The following is a 26821-nucleotide window of genomic DNA, read 5'->3' as shown; positions in this document are numbered from 1 at the left end:
CTATGCCCAAACATCTACTGTTCAGCAAGTTACAGCTACTGCAAAACCCTAAATAAAAGAAAAGAAACAAAAATAAAACTCTTCTTTAAAAAGGAAAAATCCTGTGCGAAATGCTGGTGTGCCAAAAACCTAATACCTGACCTTTCACTATATCTGTTCTTGGTAGGACGTGCCTTCAGCTTTTAATTGGAACCTTTTTCGTAATTGTTGCCATTTAACACATTTAGTCTGTCAAATCATGGGATGTCTTTATAGCCATATAATAAACCCTAGAGAACAACTTCTCTGACTGTAGCCATCTGCAATGATCACAAGAGTAGCTTACAAAATACTGACAATCTTTATGGTAATAGGATACATATGGCCGCCCACAATTATGGGTAGCTGCATTCAATTAGTGTTGTACAATTACACAGTTTTATTGCTTAGTTAAAACAGTGAAAGCACTACACACTGGTAATTTGCACTAATCCCCGTCTCTTTAATAGCCCCTCAGTGTTTAAAATGTGGGGGAACATCTAGAGTATTTAAAGGGTTTGGGATGAACATTAAATTATATCTCATGTTGTGAATACTCGTTGATTGACAAGGTACTCCCACCTCACTTGTGGGTCGCGTTTTATGGAAGCTTTACAATACAGTGAAGGCCAAAGTGAGGCCAGAACCCCACTTGCCAGATCAGGCTGCCCAAGCCCGTACTTGCAGCCAGTTAACGTCCCTCGTGGAAGATGGTCAGGATGAGGAGACGTGCAGAGGAGCGAAATCACAATCGATTCAGGGAGCGCTATAAGCCAAGGACTCCACGTTTTAAGTGTGAACTTGTTAGAAGCTTTTCCAACTCCTAACTTTTAATTAAAAACTCAGTTCAAAGTAAATTTATAGCTGCCGTTTGGGAAAATACTTTCTGGGGGATGGTTTTGCGAGTGGTGGGTGTGCGTGTGCGTGAGGGTGTGTGTGTGTTTGAAACAGATGTATTTAGCAATCTGCGATTTGAACAGAGTTTTAATTACATTTTTCAATGGCCTCACTCATGCCCCTCTGTATCTGGCTCCGTAAGACATAAATAAGGGTGAGCCCAGCTCAGGGTGCAGCAGACGCTAAGGGTGAACCCCAGTTGTGAGGTGGCTGTGTGGGGACTCAGGAAAGGTGCTCTCCCATTGGAGGGGAGGAAACGCTGGAATATATTCTTCTGTATCCTTCTCCCAAAGTGTTGACAGAGAAAAACCCAAAGCAACCTTGCTTCCTGCCCTGCCTGACAGTAAGTGAAACACAATTCCAAACGAAAAGCCTGGACATTTATTCACCTGCAAAAACATTTTGCCGAAGCATTTCTAATGTAGTTGTGTCTAGAAATGTTTTCAGTTACATGGATTAGGCCTTTGTCTCTCAGTTCTTATTGTCTATCATAAGCATCACGTTAACTACTTTATGTTCATGAAATTCTGTTTTTTCAAAGCAGAGGAAGGGGCCACCGTGGAAGTGATAAAGATAAAAAGAGCATTAAAATGATAGATTCTGTGTTCTATTTAAAAGGTGTTGGTTTTATTTTTGAAGAATTACTGCTTTCACATAATCCTAAATTTTAGGTACAATTTTTTTTTAGTGCTTGTTTTCCCTTAGTTGTTGAAACTTTGAACTTTATTGTTTGGCTACGTTAAATGTAACTATCACATGGCTATGTATGAGATGGAAATCCTGTCAAAATGTAGATACTCAAAAATAAAACCTTTGCTACATGTAAGAGAATTACATAGTCACAGTCAGAACCAAAATATGACTTATGACTGGATCTGCCAACATCTGCTTTCGTCCAACTTTTGAATAAAGTTAGGTGAGTATAGATAGTACGTTTAGAGGAAAACCACAAAATTCCTGTACAAATGGAGTTGCGTAAATTGAAACCTGCATCTGCACAACCTCACAAAACACGCCCCGTGGATGTTCGGACTAACAGAACCTCAAAGCGAGAGATTATTTCGCATTTTAGGAAGGTTATTACTAAGAAAACGGAAGTAAGGAAGTAAACAATCCTGCTTTGTCTGGGAAGTAAACTAGACGATCTTCTAGATATATTTCCATCTCAGGTTTCTGCTCATGAAAAACATTTGGATGGCCAGAAGGGCTTATGCACTAAAACTATGATTTAGGGATTTCTTTTGCTGGAAAACATTTAGGCTGGGTATGATATTATGTTTTGTGGCTCTAATGCCTCAGAGCCCCTAACTTGCTCCTGCTGATGGGCTAGAGAGCTGCGTTGTTAAAGGAGTGAGGACAGTGTCTATCCCAGATGACAACTGGGCAAAGTTACATCTGTGAGGGACATGCAACTGTCTTTGCCCTAACGACCTAAGTGCAGGAGACCCCACAAGTCTCTGGACACCTGCCCACATGCCCAGTCTAGATGGGGGTGAAGCCCTTAAGGAGAAGACTCCATGCTCTGTGTGGAGAAAACATAAAAGGATATTTTCTGCCCAGAAAAGACACAGTCACTCCAAAAGGGAGGATCAGACTCCCCGCCTCTGCCAAAACAGTTAGATCCAAATGATCGATGCTGATACCACAGCTTAGCCAGCCAAACATCTGCACTTTATGCGGCAGTGAAATGAGAAGTTAATGTACTTTTGCCAAGGAAAGGGAGACGCGGTGTGCGAACGGTAGTGGAGCTCCTGATGTGTGGAGAGATGTCTTACTGCGCAAGAGGTCAGACCGCCGTAGCAAGTACAGATGATCACAAGGCGGCAACAGAAGAACATTCAGGCTTCAACTTGCTGGGGGAGGAATTATTCTGATGTGCATGGAAAACTTCACCATTTCCTTAAGGCATCTCCTGGTGACTGCCTTTGCTGGGAATAGGAGCTTTTTAGTGTGGTTTTCTTTATCTTATTGATTCCAATGGAGGGCACTGAATTAGAATTCTGAATGCCCTTTGATCTTTTCTTTGAAATAGTAGAAGTTGTTTGGAATACTTTTTAGAGCAGACCCATTTGGTTTGATCACGGGCTGGAATTAAAGCAGTATAAATACTTGCCTATAGTCACATGCATCCTTTTCTTGATTTGTTGGGTGAAAGACTAGAGACTTTTACTGCCTTAATAAGGAAACCTGGGCAGAATGCTGACTCTGCACCTGATAAATCTTTCCAAATTGCCACAGGTGAAATGAAATGTTAATATCCCTTTCAATTATTAATAAAAAAATGTAAATAGATTTTGTTGGAAATGTGGGCCACTGAAAATGAAGTATTTTAATATTTGTGTAGATTTTTTTGTTCAGTTACTAAAGAACTGTATTTTTAAGGCCTCTTATATATTAAAATGGAGAGGTAATTATTTTCATAAGTTGGAGATACTGCACTGGAGACTATATTTCATTGTGTTACACAAATCAATTTTAATTGTGGAAAACATTAAATACAGAGGAGCAAAAAAACAAGAAATCTGCCTTAATCCTACCACCCAGAGACAGACACACGAACACTGTGTTCTTTCTGACATTTTTCTTTCTACGTCTTCTTTTCTTTAATACGCATTTTATGCAGACCAGTCTGAAATCTGCCCCTTTTTCCCAAAAATAATGTATTTCAATAAATATAAACCCACATCGCCATGTTAATGCTCATGTAGCACGCCATTGTATGAACTACCGCAATTTATTATTGAATTTCCATTTGCTGGCTGTTTGCCATGCTTCCAGTTCTGCTGTCATCTAAAAAAAGATAGTCTCATATGTATATCCTTGCAGAATTGCCTCATTTTTTTTTTACTTTATTATAAATACATGAAAGTTAAACCACAGCGCCCCTCATTTCTTCAAGAAAGAGCTTTTGAGCTCTTCGTTTTAAGGCAGTTTCACTCTTTGCTTTTCCTGTAGGTGTACGAACACCAAGATGGCAGCAAATCGCTGAAGCTGGGTGACTTTGGACTGGCCACCATTGTAGACGGCCCCCTGTACACAGTCTGTGGCACCCCGACATATGTGGCTCCAGAAATCATCGCAGAGACTGGGTAAATGCTTTCCGTGTGTTTACTGAAGTGCTGTGCTTGTCAAAGAACTAGTCTGCTTCAAGAATAGGAGAATGTACTGCTCTGTGCCATCCGGACAGAATTAGCTATCAGATTTCTTTCACTCTTTTTTTTTTTTTAAACTTGAAAGTGGGAGCCATTTTCTCTGTTTCCCCAATCAAGTTGCCAATTACTGCAATCTTGTTCAAGGCTTCCATTTGGCCTTTGTTAAAGGTAGAACAGCAGTTATTAACCTCAGAGTAAAAAATGTTCGGACTAACAGGGAAACATAGAGCGATGGTAATTAACTTGCTTTTGGATAAAAGAAACAGACACTGCTGTGTGTGGTGATTACAGTCTCCTGTGGTTATTTCTCTCAGCTGTCCTCATTCTCCCGTCCCAGTCTCATTTTGGCTCTCTTGGCGGTCCATTGATTATCTGTGCAGTACAAACACCCTTAGGCATCAGAGGGCCACTGGGAATTTTCTGGTTTCTGTGTGCAGCCGTATCAGATGAATGAAAATCTCTAGAATGGGGGCGGGGCGGGGGTGGGGGAGAAGGCGGGTGGCCTGACACTTAGTAAGGACCTACTGCACGCCAGGTCCTAAGCTCCTTTACTTCTAACTCTTACAGTGGATGGTATGATTCCCATTGTGCATATGAATAATCTTACTCTGAAGGTTGAATATCACATAAGCTCATGGCTAGATCGTAGTTCAGTCAGCATCTGAACTCAGGTCTGTGTGAATAAAGGGCTCTTTCCAAAAAGAGCCTAGTTCTTACCAAGGATCATGGGCGACGTTCTGAAGTACTACCCTTACACAGAAGGATTGGGAAAGGGTGGTGCAGCAAGGAGAGATGGCCCTACTTTTCCCCCCAATTAGTGGCACCAACCCACCCCCAAGGGTCTAGGTTGTATGCTCCACTATGACCCATTTGAGATAGTTTTTCTGCTTAACCATAGACCAGAAAGGTAGAAATGCAGAATAGATGAGAAGGGAATGCCAATCGGGAAATCCCAAGGGTGAGATGTAGGGTAATGAGAACTTTTTTGTCAAATTTGAGTGAGTTGGGAGCCCACATCTGTAACCTTGCCTGACCTCCCTCAGAGGGTGTTGCCCGAGGCGTATCTACAGTTTCTACTGTGAGTATTCTGACAGCCTGCCAGGAGGGAGGGGTCTGGGGTAGAAAGAGAATTGCGATGGGCTCTTGAAGATCCTGGTTGGAACCCAGCTCTGCCACAGATTGTGTGATCTTGAGGAAGACTATTTACCTCACTGAACCTCAGTTTTCCCCTCTATAATATAGGCAACAATACTTATCCTTGGGAATGTAAAGAGCTGTTAGAAAAACAGCATATAAGATAATATATGTCGGTGCTTTATAAATTGGAAATGTCCTGGGGCGCCTAGATGGCTCAGTCCGTTAAGCGTCCGACTTTGACTCAGGTCATGATCTCCCAGTTTGTGGGTTCGAGCCCCGCGTCGGGCTCTGTGCTGACAGCTCAGAGCCTGGAGCCTGCTTTGGATTCTTCATGTCCCCCTCTCTGACCCTCCTCTGCTTGCACTTGCTCTCTCTCTCTCTCTCTCTCAAATAAATATTAAAAAAATAAAAAAATAAATTGGCAATGTCCTATATGTAATTGTTATTTCTAAAATCAGGGAGTTGTATAGTTTCAAGGGTCCCACCTTATCTTAAAACTGATATGGCTATAATAAACCTTTTTGATGAAACCCCTCACTTACTGATATTTGGATATGATCATAAGCATGCTTTTACTTTGATCTTTATTCATGTGTCTTAGTCTCTCTCTCTCTCTCTTTTATTATTCTTTCCTTGAATTCTGATTAGCCGGTGGGTTTTAGTTTATTGTTTGTTGTTGGGCTTTTTATTTTTGTTTAGTTTGGTTTTTGGTTTAGAATAGAAGAGTCATCTATTTTGCTATGCCCCATAATTTGTCCTGGCCTGACTTTGCTAACTCTAACCTCACTTACTTTTCCAGATATGGCCTCAAGGTGGACATCTGGGCAGCTGGTGTAATCACTTACATCCTGCTGTGTGGTTTCCCTCCGTTCCGTGGGTATGGGCAGTAATCTTTTATTCCTCACCAACAAAGCATTGCTCTATTCTCTGAGTGATCCATTCCACCTTCTTGCACAAAAGAGCCCGAAGCAGGAAAAGAACATAATAAGAACTTCGCTTGCAGTGCCTGTTATTTTTTTCTACGTTGTACATGCTAATTTACATGCCTTCCATAAATCTTCCTCATATAATTTAAAAACTCATTCTTTCTTAATTTACCAAAACAGTTCCATATTGACATTTTAAATTGCTTAAAAACACACATTTTACACATTAATGGGGAAAGGAAAGGCTCTAATGTATAAGAATGAAGAAACATACTCTGAGTTGACATTTTAGTGCTGTTTTTCCCTTGTTGTCGTTGTTCATCTAAACAGAAGTGGTGATGACCAGGAGGTGCTTTTTGATCAGATTTTGATGGGGCAAGTGGACTTTCCTTCTCCGTACTGGGATAACGTTTCTGATTCTGCCAAGGTAGGTTTCCAGTGCCTTCTTCTTCCTTATAGCCTGTGCGCCTTAATGGAATTACTGATTTTGACTCGTCTTATGCAGGGAGACTTAATGATATTGTTAATATTTATTCTGTCTATTTTGGTTATAATTACTAGGTTGTCCAAGAGTTCACAGTCGTCAAGTCCTCTGTTCATAGCCATCCCGACTTATCAAGTGCCTCTGTTTCCCTGGCTTCATTGCTCCTTGTTGCCACTCTGGTTACATTGCTGCAGGCTCTTGCTACCCCTACCCGCACCAGGCCACCTTAGATTGCCACACAGCTTATTGCTTTACCTTTTTCAGACCTAATTTCGTCTTCTCAGTGAAACTTTCCCAGACCACCCCACTTTCAGTTACAGCTCTTTAACCAACCTGGCTCACCTTATCTTCCTCATCTGCTTTATTTTTCTGTGTAGTACTTACACCCACATGTCCATCTGGTATACCATGTAACTAGCCTTCTACCTTTCTAGACAGGTAGATTTAGATAGGTGGATACATTCTACTTCTGTAATTTATTTTCTGATTCTCCTACTGGAACACAACGTTCCCAAGACAAGGATTTGTGTCTATTTTGTTTATTGCTGTAACATCAGTGTCTACGTAGTGACCAGTACATAACTGGTGCTTAACATGTATTAAATGAATGAATAAATAAAGGAATGAGTGAATGAAGCAACTAGTTAATCAATGAAAGTGAAGGAAGCTCAAACATTGAAATGATCCACACAGATATCAGGAGGAAACTACAATCTAACCTGGATCTTGAAAGACAGCCAGGATATAAAGGCAGAGGGAAACAAGGCATGCCGTTTTTGTCCCATTAAACTAAGAAGAGATCAGTATCTAAGAAAACTGTAAAACTCTTACATGGAGACGATAGTAGAACTTGAGATAAAAAAGAAAACTTTTTAATTGATTCCTTAAACTTACGTCTCCAAGCATCGACTTAAATTTATGAAAAAATTCTTGTTGAGAAATAATTGACTTTTGATTATTTGGTGTATATGCCTTTCCTTTCGCTGTGTCCTGAGTGAGTTCAGTTGAAAACCTGACTTTTTCCGCCTGGCCACTTTCCATAGAAAATGATGCACGTTAGGTCCAAGGCTTTCATTTTCTTCAGCCGTCCAGGACTTCTAATTACCTCTGGGCCTAGGAAAATGTGGGGAATTGAGAGAAGTGTCACAGGAAAGGCAGAAAGGTGATAGGAGGTGGGGTGATAATGCATGGGGGTGGAGTTGTTTTTGCCTGTGAGCAGTCTCTTCAGGAACTTACTACCTTATGCCATCACTCCGTAACAAGAGGGCTCAAAGTCATTGACAGATAGGACCATCTCCTACACACCCATGACACCTGGCAAAGGGCATCACACAAAATAGTTGCTTTAATAAGTTCTGGCCCAGGTTGGAAAGTGAATGAATGCCTTCTTACACAAAGGAGCCTGAAGCTGGAGAAGAACATAATGAGAACTTTAAGGTAGAAATCTCTGTATCAATGGAAATAAATCATCCCCATCACGGACTGGTACTCAGACCCTGTGAATGTAAGGAACTGGATAACACATATCTAACCATTTTGTTACATGGGAACTTCTAATCCAAGGTGGACAGATGTATGACAGACTCATCATTAAAACCCAAGCTGTGCTTTCCTGGTCCAAATCATTTGGAGCTCATGAGGAAGTCTCATTAATTTCAGAACCATTAGATCGTTTGCCCCTTAATAGTTCCATTTTATTGGTACTGATTGATGTGGAAATTTTTGAAGCAATTTTAACATATTTCTGTATTAAACCAACTTAGAAATCTGCCTTTAAAGCACAAAATTTTAGGCAAAGAAAGGAATATTAATTCTTTAACTTGTATAATTTATTTCTTTTCTACTGAATACATTTTTAATGAAATTTATTCTAATATTAACCTCATTTTTTTCTCAACGGTAAGCAATATATTTATAATTCTGAATACTCGCCTTTCCTCTAACTTCTAAAGATGTTAGGTGGCTGTGGGTAAGTTGAGCGGATATATTTAAGATTTAGAGCTTTTCCAAACTGAAAGAGAACTTCTGCATATGAAAATGCTCAGATTGCTACCGTAAAAGTTAGACAAATGGAATCGAATGTTCCCTTCTGCAGGAGCTCATTACCATGATGCTGTTGGTTGATGTGGATCAGCGATTTTCGGCTGTGCAGGTCCTTGAGCACCCCTGGGTTAATGTAAGTGACTTCCTCCTTCCCCTCCACTTACTCCTAATGTTCCTTTGGAAAACTGCAGATTTCCTAGTGGTGTCACCTCCTTTTCTGAAGTGTTGTGTTTGTATTTGTTCCTCCCCCTCAAGCCAGAACAGTTACGGGATCTCAGTCTTGTTCCATGAGGGCCTCTGATGAATCCGTGCTGACGTGCGTTCTCGTGATCCCTTGCACAGAGCATTTTGTTTCATTCAGATGCGACTGCCTTCTAAGTGGGGAGGTGCATGTCCATGGTCACTCCCCCCCCACCCCACCCCCTAGTCTACATTCTGAATACATCAGTAGGACAGAGAAGATTTTCTGAGTCACTACTGCTTTTGCATTATTCCCACCGGAAATACAACTGACCCAAGGGTCTCCATATAAGCCCTGAAGTACTCCAGTGCAGCACTTCGTGAACTTGAATGTGCTCACAAGTCACCTGGGGATCTTGTTAAAATGCAGATTCTAATGTAGTAGATGTGAGGCTCTGAATTTCTAAAAGCTCCCAGATGCTGCTGCTGCTGCTGCTGCCACTATTTGAATACTACAGTCTAATGATACATCTTTATGAAAGAATTCTCCAGAGCGCAGTCATTCTGTTTTGTTCCTGTATCTCTTTACAACTGATTGATAAGATTTGTTTTGAATAGTCATAAATACGTATAGAGTGCTTCACTTAGAAAGTCTTCCCACGACTCTTTTGAGTAGTTCACATACATGAGCTGATTATGTTCTTCCTAACAACGGTAGAATCTAGGCACTCCTGTAACCCTCACTCACATGTGGAAGTTCCATACCTAAGTTTAATGGTTCGTACTGCCAAAGTAGAAGACAGACACAGATTTGCACGTGGATATGGACATGAACACAGACAGGAACAAGATTACAATCGTTAGCTCAATGATTGAAATTTTGCCAGCCTTTCTACTGCTTTGAGTGATCTGGCTGTGAGTTGAAGGCAACAAAATGTTCCACTTCTCTAAATTATCACATCGGTGATTAGCCACATGTCTTTTTCCTAAACCGCTAATTGTTAAGGATAATTGAAAGCACAGTGTTGAGACAGACTGTATCTGAAGTGACAAGAGGTTGGGGTCTTATACATGTTCTGCCATATGATGACCATGGGCCTAGGTTTTAGTACTTTACATATATATGTATACACACACACAAGTATACACACACACACACATATGCACACACAAATACACACACACATATATTTGTTATAACTCAAATTGCTAATTGATGCTTCTATCCCTACATTTCCTAGATTGTGTAATTTGTTTAGAAATGAAATTGGTGTTCTATATGTTTTTCTTCTGTATTTTATTTTATTTTATTTATTATTTTTTAATATGAAATTTATTGTCAGATTGGTTTCCATACAACACCCAGTGCTCATCCCAACAGGTGCTCTCCTCAATACCCATCACCTGCCCTCCCCTCCCTCCCACTCCCCATCAACCCTCAGATTGTTCTCAGTTTTTAAGGGTCTTTTTATGGTTTGGCTCCCTCCCTCTCTAACTTTTTTTTCCCTTCCCCTCCCCCATGGTCTTCTGTTAAGTTTCTCAGGATCCACATATGAGTGAAAACATATGGTATCTGTCTTTCTCTGTATGACTTATTTCACTTAGCCTAACACTCTCCAGTTCCATCCATGTTGCTACAAAGGGCCATATTTCATTCTTTCTCATTGCCATGTAATATTCCATTGGGTATATAAACCACAATTTCTTTATCCATTCATCAGTTGATGGACATTTAGGCTCTTTTCATAATCTGGCTATTATTGAAAGTGCTGCTATAAACATTGGGGTACAATATACACACACATATATATCAGGAGGATATATGTGAATGTGAGTGTGTATAGATAGATAGCTAAAGTTTGTTTTAAATATTTTCATATACCAAAGCTCCCCAGTTGGCATACACACGTGTAGAGGTATTAATCCCAGCCTTTGGGATAGTCAGGTAGGGCAGCTAGAGTCCAGGAGTGGTCATCTGCAGCCTCAAAACCTTTGCATTTACCCCAGGGTGCTAAACAAAAGTTATCCTTTTCTGTGAAGTGGGAGAAGTTAGGAAGCATCTCACCTAAGCCTAATAATAAACTTAGAAGATAGGCAGAGTGGGTATTGTTGTACCCATTTTACAGAGGAGGAGACTGAGACTATGACGAGTGACTTACCCGAAGTAGCCAAGTTTAGATGGAGCCAGAATTTTCTGCCAGGTGTCCTCCCCCCAAGGATAAAGTCCCATGCACCACTTTTGCATTTACCCATCCTTTGTTCTGTGTGAAAGCACTGTGAATATTGCACAAGAATGCATATGCACATCATATGGTTATCATGATTGTTCAGAGAAGTTAGCAACCTTTCCGAAGTAACTTACCTAGGTCGTGGCACCTTTCCCTTAGATATCAGGGAGGAAGAGGCACAAACCAGCTGCAGCCCGTCTTGGTGGCAGAGTTTGTTCTGACTGATCTACATGCTAATTAAAAGCCCATAATCAGGGTGCCTGGATGCTCAGTCGGTTAAGCGTCCGACTTCGGCTCAGGTCTTGATCTCGTGGTTCGTGGGTTCGGGCCCCGCGTCGGGCTCTGTGCTGACAGCTCGGAGCCTGGAGCCTGCTTCGGATTCTGTGTCTCCCTCTCTCTGCCCCTCACCCGCTCACACTCTTGTCTCTCTCTTTCTCTCAACAATAAATAAACATTAAAAACAAAAAAAAAGCCCATGGTCTACAAATTGTCAAATTGGATATTAGCACTAGAAACGGTGGGACTATGACCACACAGAATAAACCAGAAAATCTGAATTTGAAACATGGCCTTGGAAGGCTAACAACGAGCCATAGAGGAAAGAGATTCGTAGACTGTACGTAGCCATTTTTAAATACGTTTTCATCAGAGGACCACTGCTTGCCAAGCCTGTCCTTGGAAGCTGTGATAGAATGAGACAGAAGGGCTCCTCCAGCCATTGTCGGTGTGGGGAGAGGGGTGCTACAAAGGATTACGTGGGGGAGGCTGTCCGACAGAGCAAGCTCCAGTGGGATCTTCATATTTGTGTTAAGATAACTTTGTGAAGGTGAGCAAATTCGTCTGTATGTGTGAGGGGGCTGGAATGCAGTTGGAAACAGCCTTAGCCTGATTACAAACCAAATGACCCTATCTCCTTACGTATCCCAACTCAGGGGGTTCAAGAAACAAAATTAAGAAGATTTTTGGCTGTTGCCTTTGAAAAACTAGGTTCCTCCTTTTCCTAAGGCAGCATGTACATGTCTCAGCAGTAACTTTCTGCCTTGGCAACCTGCTTTGTACACATTTTTTACACATGGTCCCACTTTGCTGATAATTAGGCTCAGCCACTCCCTCTAAAACTTGGACTTCTGCTCTCATTTTAGTTTTCCCTCTCAGATTCCCTAAAGACATTTCCTAAAAGCAAGGATAACATTTAAGGAATTAGCCAGGAGATTATAAATTAAAAAAAAAAAGTTATGTAATTCTAATAGACCTTAGATTCTAAGGGGAAAAAATATTGGTGTGAGCAAAAACTTTAAACATATTTTTAAAAACCCCCAAAATGTGTGAAGTGACTGCTTAACTTTTGAAATTACATTTATGTAGTGACTAAATCAGAAAAATGACTATTGTCTCAAAAACATAAATGAAAAAAACATACATAAGCTCTCATAACCAGCATTTAGTATTCATGGAGGTCTCCAAGGGCAACAAAATGAAGCAAGCAATCAAAATAAATATGTTAGGAATTTAAAAGGAAGTCCATTTAACAAGGCATTTTGCATTTGGTGATCAAATTATATCTGATTACCACCGAGGACTCTACCTTAGGGGGTAAAAGGTAATAATAATTATATGAGCCCTGAGGAAGTCATCAGAAAGCATTTCCTGTTCCCTCATTTGTCCTCATTTTCTCTGTTGCTTATACAGTGACCTTTTCACTTGGTGCCTTTGGAATTGAAAAGGCAGTCTCTTATGAAATAGAGAGTAGGGCAACAGAATCGGAAAATCTAGTCAGCGAAAGTCACTTGTTTTATAACCTTACCTCTCGGCTCACTTTTTCATTCACTCCGGGTGGGGATCCCCGGAACAGTTCCTTGCTGTTCTGGGCCTCTGCTCTGTTACTGGAAGAGTCATGAGTGAGTCCTCTTGGTGGATTGTTCTAGCAAACCAGATGGGCAATGGCAGCATCAGTGTGCAGCCAGGTGTCTAGGAGAGGAATGTGGACTCCCAGGAACATCAGCTTACCCTCCTGTGTAACCTTGGGACAGTCATTTCACTGCTTTGAACCTGTTTTTGTGACAGTGAAATGGAGATAATAGAATCAGCCTCTTGGGCTGTTACAAGGATGAAGAAGGGATTAGATATCGGAAGAGTCTGAGAGTCAGTCTGCAAGAGAGACAGTAACCCTCACCTGTTGCTATGTGCTGATGAAATGCGAATTGCTGGTGTATGAGAAGTTTGATTAAGAAGGAAAACCCCCTCATCCAAAATAAAAGAAAAAAATTCTGTTAGTGCTCCAAGCACTACTTACATAGTGTGTGCATTATTGGCTCTATTGTGTTCTCCGGTATCACAGCTATTCCTCATCCTGGCTACGTTTATTTATCTTAGTAGTCATCTAGTGGAGAACCACAGGATTTAGGCACATAAGAGACTGAAATAGGCAATATACATCTTGATCACTCCAGGGACTGAGGACAAGGTTGAGTCACTTTCCCCCAAGCGACACTTCGTTGAAGGAAAATGTAGGCTAGTGATAAGTTCATAAACTTAATTGACACTTCCAGAAATAAAATTCTTATTTGTAAATAGAATTAAATTATCACCATTGTAATATTCCAAATATATTACTATATGTTTTTTTAAAATTTTTTAACATTTATTTATTTTTGAGAGACAGAGAGAGACAGAGCATGAGTAGGGGAGGGGCAGAGAGAGGGAGACACAGAATCCAAAGCAGACTACAGGCTCTGTCTGAGCTGTCCGCACAGAGCCTGATGCAGGGCTCAAACCCACGAATGGTGAGATCATGACCTGAGCTGAAGTCAGACGCTTAACTGAGCCATTCAGGCACCCCTCAAATATATTACTGTTACTGCATTTTTATTTTTAAAGTGCCAACCTGCTTTATCTGATGTTATTCTCCTGATACTAGGATGAAGGTCCAACTCAATGCTGTAATATTATGAGTCTGTGTTTTGCCACCAGTTATTTTCCTGGTTTTATTGATGAGGAAACTGAGCCTCAAAGAAATCTCTAGCATGAAGCTCGCTGGAGTTTCTAGCACAAGGTCTGATGCCTGGATTTTGCCTTTGGAGATTCTGAATTGGTCTACATGGGCATCTGGGAAGGCATCGGGAATTTTAAGAGTTCCCAAGATTCAGAACCTCTGTCCTGGTGCAAAGTGCTGGTCTAATTAAGTCAAGTGTAGTTATTTAGCCAATTCAAGACTTCCTATCACCTTCCTGGCCTTTCAATTTTATTTAACTTCCTTTTTCTTGCGTACCTCCTCTTTTGAAAAGATACTACTAAGCCAAGATATCCAAAAAGAATGAAGAAAAAGAGGAAGAAGAAAAATCAAGAGCCTGGATAACCTACCACGATATTCCATGCTAATTAAAAGCAGCTCTCCCCACACAAAAATTTCCGTGCATTCATCTTGTGCTGGCAGAATTTGTTAGAAATTAAGAGAACCCCTAGTGATACTGTAATAATAAATAAAACCACCTATTTATATTCATGAATTACAAATGATGACCTGGAATTCAAGTTTCCATTTAGGCATCTTATCCTGTCCTTTCTCCAAGCTAGATCTTAATTTACTTCACATTTTCTCCTCAAGTGCAGTGCGAATTGTAGACATAGGGGATGTATAGGGCCAAGCTGGAGAGAGTCAAAGGTCCTGGGTGCCGTACAGCTGGAGACGGTTAACAAGAATCAAGAGGCCAAACCCTGGGATGCCAAATGAAGCTGCTATTGAAGAGTGCTCTAATGTACTTGAGAGATGACTTAAAACTAAATAGGGATATTCTGGTAGTAAACTGCTCACGACTGCCATGCTTTCTCATAAATTCACAGATATTATTAATAATAGAGCCTGGTAATGAGTTGACTGAAAACCAGATCCACGAGTCAAAAGCAAAAACCCACGAGGGGAGGAGGGTTTTCTAAAGCATGACCCCTGGAATGGTTTCCCTGAGGAAAGAGGGGAATTTACTCTGCCGAGTGACTTCACATCCAAGCCCCCACACCCCTCCTCGCAGCTGCTCCCCAACATCCGCTGGAGAAATGGAGACCAGGAGGCTAGGTCTCCTACAGACAGCTGTGAGAGTTCATTTTCCATTTTGCAAACTAATTTTGTTCTTGTCAGCTGCAATGCTCTGCCACGTGGTGGATGGGAATTTCTAAATCAAAAACCACTAACCTCAAACCACAACCAGCCCGTGTCAAACTTCAGAAACTACTCCCAGAAACTACATACCAGAACGTATGGTAATAATACTATAACTATTTGTAACACACTGCCAGGTTTGTCACGTTTCGAAAATTCATAGCACATTTTTGGCACACAGTCTATTCAGAATAACGGCGATAAAGATGTGTATATAAAAATGTATGTTTTTAATGGCCCTATTTATTTTATTGATGCAAGACAGTAAGTTAACTAAATCTCCATCATCAATCCGTATGCCTCAGGTACAGATTAGGGGCCTGCAAAGTCAGTTGTTTATGTCTTTTAATCCAATTATGCTCAAAGCCTTCAAAATTGATATAGAAACTCTGCAGACTTTCAGTTGATGTGAGGTGTGTGTGTGTGTGTGTGTGTGTGTGTGCACGCTCCCTCCCCACATTCTCTAGCTGAGACTCTTTATTTCATTGGGGAAAAAAACCTGAAATGTTTTAAGATTTATGAAGTCAGAAGCATCTCTGACAACGTGTGAGGGTTGTTTCGGGACTTTCATTGCTTCAGCGTGCACTAATAACCCAAGGGAAGTTGAAAGCTTCACGAGAATTTGAAGCTGGAGGCCTGAACCCCCAGGACCCAACATCTAAAAGAGTTGCTAGGAGTCTTGACAGGAGATTAGGACCAGGACAGAGCCGGGAAATGATAACGAAGTCCATGCTGAGGGTGGTGAGAAAGCAAACTCTGAGCTCAGGAACTGGCAGGGGGAAAAAAGCCAGGTAAAGGAAATTTCAGGCTACAATGGCCCCGGTGAGGAAGTGAGGAGATGGCAGGAATACCTCTCCCTCAGGAAGTCGGAAAGGGGCCACTCCTGTGGAATCCCTACCGTGTGTTGTCTCTATAATCCCACCCAGCCTGTTAACCACAGCCTGTGTGGATCACAGGACCACACTGGGACCCTCTGCAACTTTGTGTCATCCGGTGTCAGCCAGGCCTTCTAGCGCCACCTGCTTCACATAGGATTGGAGAGCCCGGCTCTGGATAGTAGACATCTAGTCTCTCCTTGACATAAAAGTCACCTGCATTCCACTGGACTCCCTGAAGTGCTCACTATTCCTTTTACTGACCTTCATCCAGATGCCATCCCAGGTTCCACTGAGGCCTGTCCAGGTATTCTCTGGTTTTTTTTCAGTCTCTAATTGAATCCTTCTTTCTCCTTGCCATTGCGCCATTTTCATCATGGAAAAGTTGGAATCCTTCCACTTAACCCTGAGGGAGCCCTTTTGTAACTGATGCCGTGCTAACGAATGCCCTGGATGGATACAATGTGGTGTCATGGAAAGAATTTTTTCAGGCTTGGTTCATTCAGTCCTGACTCAACTACTTTGTAGCTATGTGACCTTGAGCAAATTACTTAACCTTTGCTGAGCCTCAGTTTGCTCATCTTCAAAATGGGACTAATAATGCCTGTCATAGAGGATAATCTGAGGATTAAGGGGACAGTATATGTAAACCCCTCACCCAGGGCCACATAGCAGTTAACACTTGTGTCACCTTCTTCTTCCTGGCTTTCTCTTTTATCTTTGCTCCCTTCCATCTCCAAATGGGCCACACTCTCTCCTTCCTTCACCTTACCTCAGAGAAAGAGGTAAACTTGCATTTCCCCAGGGCAGACTGCTTCATTTCCCTTCCATCCCTTCCCCTCACCCTGATTAGCTCCTTTCTCCTGTCTTCCCGCTCTTCCTTTCCAGCAGCTTCTGATCCTGAGACTCCAGATATGCTCAAGGTGTCTTTTTTTTTTGGCGGGGCGGGGGGGGGTTCCTAAAGACAAAAACCTTCCTTCAGCCTACTTCCCGATTAAGTTTTTCAAATTCGCTTATAATCTAAAATGCATACAAATCACTTTGACTCAGCTAGCCTGGAAATCTATTAAGAGATGATTACGCGTACATGTATAATCTTGGGGGGAACCCTTCTGTCAGGCTGCTCCCTTTCACTCAGGCAGAGCCCCAACCTATGCCAAATACATGACACTAATCATTTCATCCCTCATCAAATGTTTAAATGCTCCCAGGATTCTAACTTAGATTCAGAGGCCTCTTGTTTCCTCCACCATTAAAAAAGTGTTTCACATACACCATTGAATTCACCCTTGTGTTTAAACCTCTGAGTTGCATAATTCTAAATCTATGTGAGTAAAGGGCCGTTAGTCCTCTCTACCTCCTACCCTTACACCCCTCTTATTAAAAAGCATTGCTTTTATTCCTGAAAGAGTTTAAATCTTCCATTTCCAGGTATTTCTCATAGTCATTTGTGGCCAGTCTGTTTTTTGTTTTGTTTTGATTTTTTTTCAGCTTTCTCCATCATTATTCTCCTACATACTCTTAACTAGAGATAAACTGCTTAACTCATTGTTTGGCAATGAGACTCACACTGAGTGAGTCCCGCTCACTCACATCTGTACACCAAAACATTGATTTCCTCCTCTCTACCCATAAATCGATCCCCCTCGTTAAGGACCAGGCTGGAGCCCATATTCCTCTTGAAGTCTTCTCTGTTCACAACTGAAAATATGTCCTCTCTCCTCTGAACTCCTTCCGTGTTTCTAGCTGAGCCATGAGGCTACCTGCCTCCTGACAGCTCTTTCTTATCTTCTTGATCTGCTTTATTATTTGACATTGTGTGTGCCTACTTTGTCTCTCAGCCCTCAAGGTTCTGGTGGGCACAGATCATTTTTCTCCCACCCCCTGCCATCCCTGGCATAGCCCCGGACAGAGGAAGTACTTCATATGTCCCTGTTTCTCTTCCCTTCCCAAATATTATCCCACTGTTACCCTAACTGACCTTCACTTTTTCGGACTCTTTTCAGAGTGTCGATTTTTAAAAAACTTTTTGAATTTACTCTGCAATCACTGCAGAGCATCCTTCCTTAAGATTTGGTTTCTGATGTGACTTAATAAGCATAATAATGGCTCTTTCTTCTAGCCATTAATAAATCTGTCCAAGAATATCATAAATTGGCTATCCACTGTGAGCAGGGAACTGAACCAGTGCTAATATAAAAGATTATAGAAGATATGGACGATGTGGTACAAAAGGGACAGGAGTTCAGAGTTGATTATATATCATATATATATAAACTATATATGTTAATTACATATGTATATACAAAATCACCTAACGTCAGAAGAATGTAAATAGTACAAATATATATATAATGAAAAAGCATTAGGAGTTTACAGAAGAACCAATATAATGAATTTTGCTTAGTAGGGGAAAAATGTTTTGGAACAGGTGATGCGGACCCATGTTTTGAAGAAACAGAGAGGCCATCAGGCCCATAAGAACAAAACCCATGCCTATGTTTGCTCCCCCTCTTCCCCCACCTCTTGCCACCGTAGTACCTGGTCCACTGTAGACGTGCAGTTGCTACTAAATAAATGAATAGCCAAGTACTGAAAGCAGGAGAGACTAGGTTATGTAAAAGGGCAAGCATGTTATGCCAGGGAAGCAGCAATTTATTTTCCTGGGTGGAACCAAGAAATAACATGCAAAATGATGGAAAGGAAAGAGAGAAGGAAATGATGAATGGCCTTGAAGTCTTGCCAGGAATTTGGTTTTAACAGATAGTAACAAACACTTTATTATCCATTCATTCATTTATTCCACAAATATGTAGTAAGCATCTACCATGTGCCAAAGCACTTTGCTGAGACCCGAGGGTTCTGTAGTGAACAAAACACAGTCTCTGTCTTCGAGGATTGGGCAGCCTTTTCAACATGAGCTAGTAAGTGGTGGCACATACTTATGGCTCTGGTTATTGTTATCCTAACAGTATTTAGCAAAAGGGAGCAATCTGTCTAGCCTCCATCATAGACAGCTCCGGCAGAGAGCAGAAGCCTTCGTTAAAATGAGCTCCAATGTGAAGTGTGTCAAAATAACAGATGATTTGAAGGCAGTAAGGAGGATTTAAAACTCAAGGAAGAACTTTTTGCCTGGAAGATTGTCTGGGATTATAGAATGGTCGATTGAGTAGCTGTGGAACCAGGCTGAGTTTATTTACGGGCCCTTGCATGAGCCCAAGACTGTCAGTTTTTTCATTTTGGGTCCTGAATGATGGGCTAAAAGGATAAAACTCTTGGTTCAGAAAAAAAAAAAAGATGTTTACATTGATTTGGGGTGGGGGGGGGGGTTGTTCAGATTTAACTTGCTTTTTGACATATGTCCCTAGGGTCATGGCTGAAATCAATTTTATTAGAAACCAAACACAGAAATAAAAACTTTTTATTTAGGGACAGAATGACACGGCAAATTGATTTTAGGGCAGATGTGGAAATGAATGAGACCTCAGAGCAGTACTTCCAACAACCGTGTTTAATGAGAAGACATTGGTTAGTTTATTTCTGAAATCTTACAAATTCTAAGATCACCGCCTGCTACTGGAAGATCTTGGCCTCATTTTCCATTTATCTCATTTTTTTTCTTTTTCTTCTTTTCTTCATTTCTTTTTTTTTTTTTCCCCAGGATGACGGCCTCCCAGAAAATGAACATCAGCTGTCAGTAGCTGGAAAGATAAAGAAGCATTTCAACACAGGCCCCAAGCCGAATAGCACCGCAGCTGGAGTTTCTGTCATAGCAGTAAGCATCTGAAATATCCACCTATAACTTTTTAAAAGCGATCCACCTAAGAGACAGGCATTACTCAGGAGAGTCCACCCAGAGACAGCAGAGTGGGTCATTTCTTTAGGCAGCTCGACCATTTAATGCACTGGGGGAGGCTTGGGGCTTATATACATTATGTGTTTTTGCCGAACGTTTCCCTAGGAGTCACATCATTATCCAACACCTCCAGGGTGTCTTGCGGTACATATTAATTTCATGATTTATTTTTTAAAGGAGAAAACCTCCCCCACCGTGGACTCTGTGCCAATGCAAACTTTGGGACTCTGAGAAAAAGAGTTCACAGTGTCCTTTTGCCAGGACCTGGAGGGAGAGGGAAGCCGAGAGAGACAACACTGCAGAGAGAGATCGGAACACTATAGATCTTTGTACGAGACCCAAATGAAAGCCAAAACATAGCAGAAGGCTTGCGCAGCACGATTTTCAGTGAAACTGAACTGCTGTGAACACCCAAAGAAATAACGGAGTCTTGCTCCTTAGAAATTTCTGTTTTTAAAGTTGAAAGTCTTTTACCATTTACCATTTTATTGATGTGGCTGCACAAGGATTTTTTTTTTTTCTGTTCTATACATGCAGACATACACTTTATGCAATTTGATAGCAGCTCTAGGCAAAGATTAAATTGGGCAGAGAAATAATGAAACCTCATACTTCCTGGTGTCATATTCTAGAGTAAATATATTCAGGTCCCAGATTACTTGAGTTTTTAATAATTTCCTCTTTTTTCAGAGTATGTAAATTTTAACAGCATACTCAATGTGAAATCGCTTGAGCTGTTTTTTCTTTTCTAAACAAAGAACTTACACACTACAATGTCGAATTTTAAAAAGCATATATGCTATTGAACAGTACTTTATTGCTCATGAATGGTACTGTTTTACCACTTCTTCGGTGTCTTTATTTCCTTTCTTTGTTTCTTTTTTGGCTCCACTAGAGCCCCAGATAAACTAAAGATGGATAAGTGACACACTCAGTACAATCAGTCCCAGATCCGGGTTACTAAATATTTGATATGAGCTTCCAGAATTTGCAGATGGCACAAATGTATGCATACACGTTCTCGTACCGTTTGCATTTCGTGTTTTTTGGTTGAACCCTTTCCACAGTGAGCTACATGTGAGTAACTGGCTCACGAGCCCACTCACGGTGCTAAATAGAACGCAGACTCTTGCAGATGCTTCCCAGTGCTGCCGAGAGTTTAAAATTCCAAGTTATTCTCCTTGTCCTCTCTCTCGAGTTCGTTCTAAGGAAATGCAACGTACAAGTGCACTGTCCTTCGTGTCTCTATAGATGTTGGTGTTCTTTGTTGTCAGCTAATATTCGGCCAGTAATTTTTGGAAGTAACAATCTCATGGTGATTCTCCACTAAACCAGACCTTCTATACTCTGTTTTCATCATTCATTCCAGATAGAAGTCTATTCCAAAATGTTTGACTCCACAACTTGCTTTTGGAATGGACTGCCAGCACGCTTGTCCATGAAAAGGACTGGTTTTCTGCTCCCACTGAGGGCTTATGGCTGCTAGAAAGGGTGCCTTTCCACCTTCGTCACTTTGTTTTTTGTTTTCGTTTTTCTTGGTCTTTTATTTTGATTAGTCTTTGGTTAAGTTTGCCTTGGTTGCTCAATAATGGTTTGTTCACGGTATTCTGGGAGTCTTACAATGACTAAGGGCAGGAACTTCAGGGCAATTTTCCAGTGGATAGACAACACAGATTTGAGGAGAAATCCTACTTTAATCAAATTGGGATAAATTCTGAAACCTAATCCATCTGAGTTTATTAAAACTTTATCTAAGTAGATCTCAAAAAACTCTAACTTAGTCTTTGAAGATCAAGGCCTATGGAATTCTTCCCCCTAAATATCATGATTGGACCATTTTGAATACAATTCCATATCAGTTTCTCAGTTCATCACTAACATTTCCATGGAAACTATACAAACCAGTAATATACTTATAGATTGTAAAATGGACTGTGTATGGCTGAGTGTACACAGTAGTTGTGTGCTTATTGAATCTTCTTTATTCAGTACAAATGTAAAAAAGCATCAACTTAACTCAGACTCAAAACAATGAGCTGTTTGGAGAAACATCTGGGAAAGTGCCTTGTCCACTCTAAGGCACAATTCGCATGTTAATCAGCATTGTTAATATTTCAAGCATGAGAGAGAGAGAGCACAACTATAAATTTCAGGTGTTGTTTGAGGAGTAGCTGGCCTGCCCTGATGTATACATTTCTGTGCCCCCCACAGAGTGCTTTTCTCTCAAAAATGTCCACACCCTCCATTAAAATCTGGGGGAGGTCACCGGTGGCAGGGCGGGGCTAGGGATTAGAAATTGGCCAGTTTGGCTGCCTTTGTGATTAACTTTCAGAATAGCATTGGATAAGTCATTTATACTCCACAGCAGTTTTCCCGTTCTCACAGGGCAAAGACTAAGTCTCAGGGGACTAGCACAAGAAAAAGGAGCCCTGACATTAAATAATACTGTTGACCCTTGAACAACACGGGTTTGAGCTGTATGGGTCCGCTTAGATGTGGGTGTTTTTAAATAAATATATACAGGACTGTAAGTGTATTTTTTCTTACGATTTTCTTAATGACATTTTCTTCCCTCCAGCTTACTTTATTTACACAGTGTGTAGTATATATACAAAATATGTGTTAATTTCCTGTTATCAGTAAGGCTTCCAGTCTACAGTAGTCTTTTAGTAGTTAAATTTGGGGGACTCAAAAGTTATACGTGGATTTTTGACTGTGCTGGGGGTCAGCATCCCTACCCTCATTGTTCAAGAGTCAACTGTATTCCAATTCAAACTATGGCATAACTGCAAAAGAATGATATTCTGCTCTGGGGCAGACTATAAGTGGGAGGTAGGAGGAATATCCTTCATAAATGGTGCATCCTATAAACACCACTCAACAATTTAATAACGCAATATGATTATTAATTCACCTACATGAAAAATTCCTATAATTAATATAATGTTGTAAATGGCTTCTATTGATAGATAAGAAAAACTGATTGCAGCATACATTTCGTTCAGACAGAATTTTTTCCCATGGGCACGTGTGCTCTCCCCAGAGGCTATAAAATAATGTATTTTAATTTTAAACTGCCTCTATGGGACCGATTGTTTGGAAATTATACACACCCTTTAAAATGAAAAACAAAAGGTATTTAGAATGTAGTATCAGTCAGCTTATATTTTCAGGAAATCAACAATTAAAACATTAATCTTTAACTGGCACTCCTCTTTCCTTAGTTAGAAATCTAACTACCCACTGGAGATCAGCAATGCTTATAAAGGAATTCATGACACTTTTTCTTTCCCAGAGTGACAAAGGAAAAAGAGCATCCTGTCATAACAAACAGGATCTAGTCTCAGATGTAATTTATGACACGAGCGTAGTTTAACATGCACTTGTGGTTCTGAACCTCAGTGTTTTTTGTTCCTGTTGTCATTCTTTTTTCTTCTCTGCTTCCCACCCCCTGTATTATTAAGACCAAAGAAAGGGCAAATGATAACTTTATATTAAGGTTGCAAGAGGTCCTCAAGTTGGCCATGAGAGTAATTACCAGCTGGAGGCCCATGGCGATCATCCGGCCCTTCTCAAAGGAGAAAGGGTGTTCTGACATTGAGGTCAGGTGACGTGATTAGGTGGAAACCCATTGCTACCCTTGTAAATGCAGCACTCTGCCTTCTCAGAAAGACTCCATTGTCCCTTTACTACCTTTCTCAGTAGTTGGGGGATTAAAACGCACACACACACACACACACACACACACACACACACACACACACAAAACAGAACAGAGAAAGGGAAACAAAAGGTTATTAAAATGCAATTTATAGACATAAAATGGAATTAGAGATGACATTTTAACGGTGGACTTCTTGGGAGCTGAGGGAGGAAGGGAGGCATTATTAGATTTGCTCAGCTTGATGAAGAACCGATGACTAAGATGTCAGTTCCAATTTATTTTTCCTCATTTAATTCTGTTTATTATTTTAACCGATAATTTTCCTAATGCTTTAAAGTTCTTCCTTTGCATTTTGCTCATGCAAATAGAGCATTTCAGTCTAATTGAACAAATCCATACTAATCAGTGTGCAAATAATTGTGATTCTGGGAAGCCGAGTCCTACAGTGAGAGCCCGTGGCACTAACGCCTTCCAATGTGTGTCCTGTTATGGGACTCTTGGCCTGTAGATGGCAACAGAGGACTAGTTACCGAGTAGCCAACTCCGTGGACTAAAACAGAAGTGCAGGACTTCACATGACTCCCTGAGGCAAGGGTACTTGGATTCTTTTTTTTTTTTTTTTCTTAAATGAAACAAAATGCACCTTTTTTAAAGATTAAAATCTCACATTGTTGTTCCACGAACACCCAGATAGCCTAGTTTATAATCAGAACACCCAGTCCTCCAAGCAGTTTTTAGTTTAAACGTCTGGTGCCCCGGCCTGTTTTTGCCATGCCTTTGTGAATTCAGAAGTAGAAACTGTCAGCACAGCACTCTCGGGCGTCTCTCTAAAGAAAGGTGTGCGTGTTGCCTCCTCTCGTGGGCAGAATGGGCGAGTGGGTGTACCGCATGGGTATTGTTTTCAAGTTTGGGGATTGAACCTTTTATTCCTAGGTAGCCAAAGCCTAACATCTTATTCCAGGATGAACAACTTTGAGACCTTATCCTGTCTTCTATTTATTGTACCTTTGGTTAATCTTAAGCTCTTGACTGTACATATGCATTTTTAATATACACTGAAAACTATTTTTCATTTCATTTTATTTTCTGTATTTTCAGAGAGAAAACTTACTGTTTTATATTATATCTTTTTAGTTCAGAAATGTAATTAAGATTCACCTTTAAGAGTAGTTCTGCTTTCGAAGATTAACTCTTCAAGAAAGAATTCCGAATCGCTGTGATTTGTGAGGGTTCCTGTCATCTTTTATTTCATATTTACGAAGCCCTCAAATTTAAGCCTGGTGGGGTAAGATGGGGAGGAGGGGGTCCGATCTGCTTTCTCCTAGGTGGCTAAAACTGATTTCAGTACTTCATTTAATTGTGAAGCATTTTCCATTCTATGGCATATGAAGAGGTGTTTATATCTTTTGAAATTGAGAGGACATTATTAAATGTGCACTCAAAACCTTGTCTGACAAATTAGATCTATTCTAACAAATTGGCCTCCGAGATATTCATGAGGGATTAGTGTTTTTTCTTGCCTTTTTATTTTCAAGGTGCAGATTTAGGGTATTAGCTAGTTACCCTGCAGAAGAGGCATCGTAACTATATATGAATATATAGTCAATGAAGAAGAGCTTGGTCTGGAGTCGTTAATTCTTTAGCACAATGTCGATCCACTGAGTTGCCCCCATTTCTCTCTGCTCAGCTGGACCACGGGTTTACCATCAAGAGATCAGGGTCTTTGGACTACTACCAGCAACCAGGAATGTATTGGATAAGGTATGAGATGGTGCAGCTCAACAGTCAGTGTTTCCATGGCAACGTGCTGGCAGTCTCCATTAACCAGTTCCTTCAGTGGATAAACATGCTTTTGATTTGTTATCCAGTCCATATGCTGCTTTATCAGTTTCATTTTAATCTTGATTGAGATGCCACACCCCCTCATTCCTTTTTTTCACCCATTATTCACACTGACATTTGCCAGCTTTCTTTCCATTGCACATGCTCAGTATCAATTTTCCTTACAGTTAAAAGGACAGTATATTTAGTGTTAATGCCAAAGCCTTTTCCTGATGTTGCTAATTAAAACAATGATTACCGGTGCTCTTCTGTCCCTTAACAAATGGAAGAACAATAGTGCCTTAGTGTACGTTCTATAGAAGTATATACTGTCATTTTAAAGTCATCAAGCCCAACCTTGACCTTATTAGATGGATGAAACAATGCATTTACACGTTAGTAGTAGAAGCTTCTCCAAGTACAATGAGCTATAGAATGCATTGTGTGTGTTGGTAAGCTTGTGTTTTCAAATTCTCCACCTTTTTGTTTTGTTTTGTTTTCGTTTTATTGTTACCTCTCTCCCCCTGGAAATCCCTTTATGTACTAGCTATTGCATGAATTTATTTCTCAATATTTTGTAACTGTCAGATTACTTAGCCGGCTTATCTGCAGAAGCAAAGGGACTGTGTATGGGAGGTATCGATTTTTTTTGTTTTGTTTTAAACTGGGCTAAGAATTCTATCCAATCATTTTCTATTCTAGTCAACTGCCCTGGCATTTCCTTCAAGGGGCATTGTTTGTGTCTCTTTAAGTTATCCACAGGCAGGATGGTTTTTGATGATTTGGAAAATTTACTCTGAGAAGTCCCAGGGAACTTTTCTCCTCCATCTCGATGTTTCTGAAATGATCTCCAGGTAAAGCTCCACATCTTAGTGTTTGCTAGGAAAAATTCCAGGGGTTTTGGTATTTGTTTCCATCAAGTGATGGAGTCTATCTGCAGAAATGTAGCTACCTGATGTTTTTTTCATGCATTAGACTACTAAATTTTAGAAAACAAGAAATATATGTGTGTGTGTGTATATCTATCTACATAGATAGATATAGATATAGATATAAGATATACACACACACAATATGTAATTTTAACTCCCAATTAATTATTCCTAATTTTTACTTCTACACTCAAAACAAAGGGCTTCAGAAAGCAGTAAAGGGCACACTTTGACAAACTATCCAGTATACTAAAGTCATGATAGTTTCCAAGTCTGTTTAAAGCAGGAACACACCTAAACTTAAATGAATGTTTTAAAATCAGTTTTACGTTGAAGGCTATTTGTGTCTTCTAGACTGATATGCGTGCAGGAATTACACGCAACCTTTTTATTTACTTAAGTAAATTAACTTTATATGTATAGAAAGAACTCTGTTTTATTTTTAACCTTTTTTG

At 40.5% G+C, this 26821-nt stretch overlaps 1 protein-coding gene across 3 annotated transcripts in view; it reads left to right on the top strand.

Moving 5' to 3' along the window:
• Positions 1–26821, top strand: part of DCLK1 (doublecortin like kinase 1) — a 336772-nt gene that overhangs the window by 297553 nt on the left and 12398 nt on the right. For 2 of the 3 annotated variants that reach the window (XM_042953250.1, XM_042953046.1), the window contains 6 exons: positions 3871–4004; positions 6004–6081; positions 6461–6557; positions 8710–8790; positions 19755–19868; positions 25301–25374. In XM_042953250.1, coding sequence (XP_042809184.1) covers positions 3871–4004; positions 6004–6081; positions 6461–6557; positions 8710–8790; positions 19755–19868; positions 25301–25374 — 578 coding nt within the window. The remainder of the gene's footprint in view (positions 1–3870; positions 4005–6003; positions 6082–6460; positions 6558–8709; positions 8791–19754; positions 19869–25300; positions 25375–26821) is intronic. The other variant, XM_042953181.1, reaches the window with a different exon arrangement.

This window comes from Panthera leo, chromosome A1 (assembly GCF_018350215.1).
Source record: "Panthera leo isolate Ple1 chromosome A1, P.leo_Ple1_pat1.1, whole genome shotgun sequence".
Classification (NCBI taxonomy): Eukaryota; Metazoa; Chordata; class Mammalia; order Carnivora; family Felidae; genus Panthera; species Panthera leo.
This window is presented reverse-complemented; position numbering and strand designations above follow the sequence as displayed.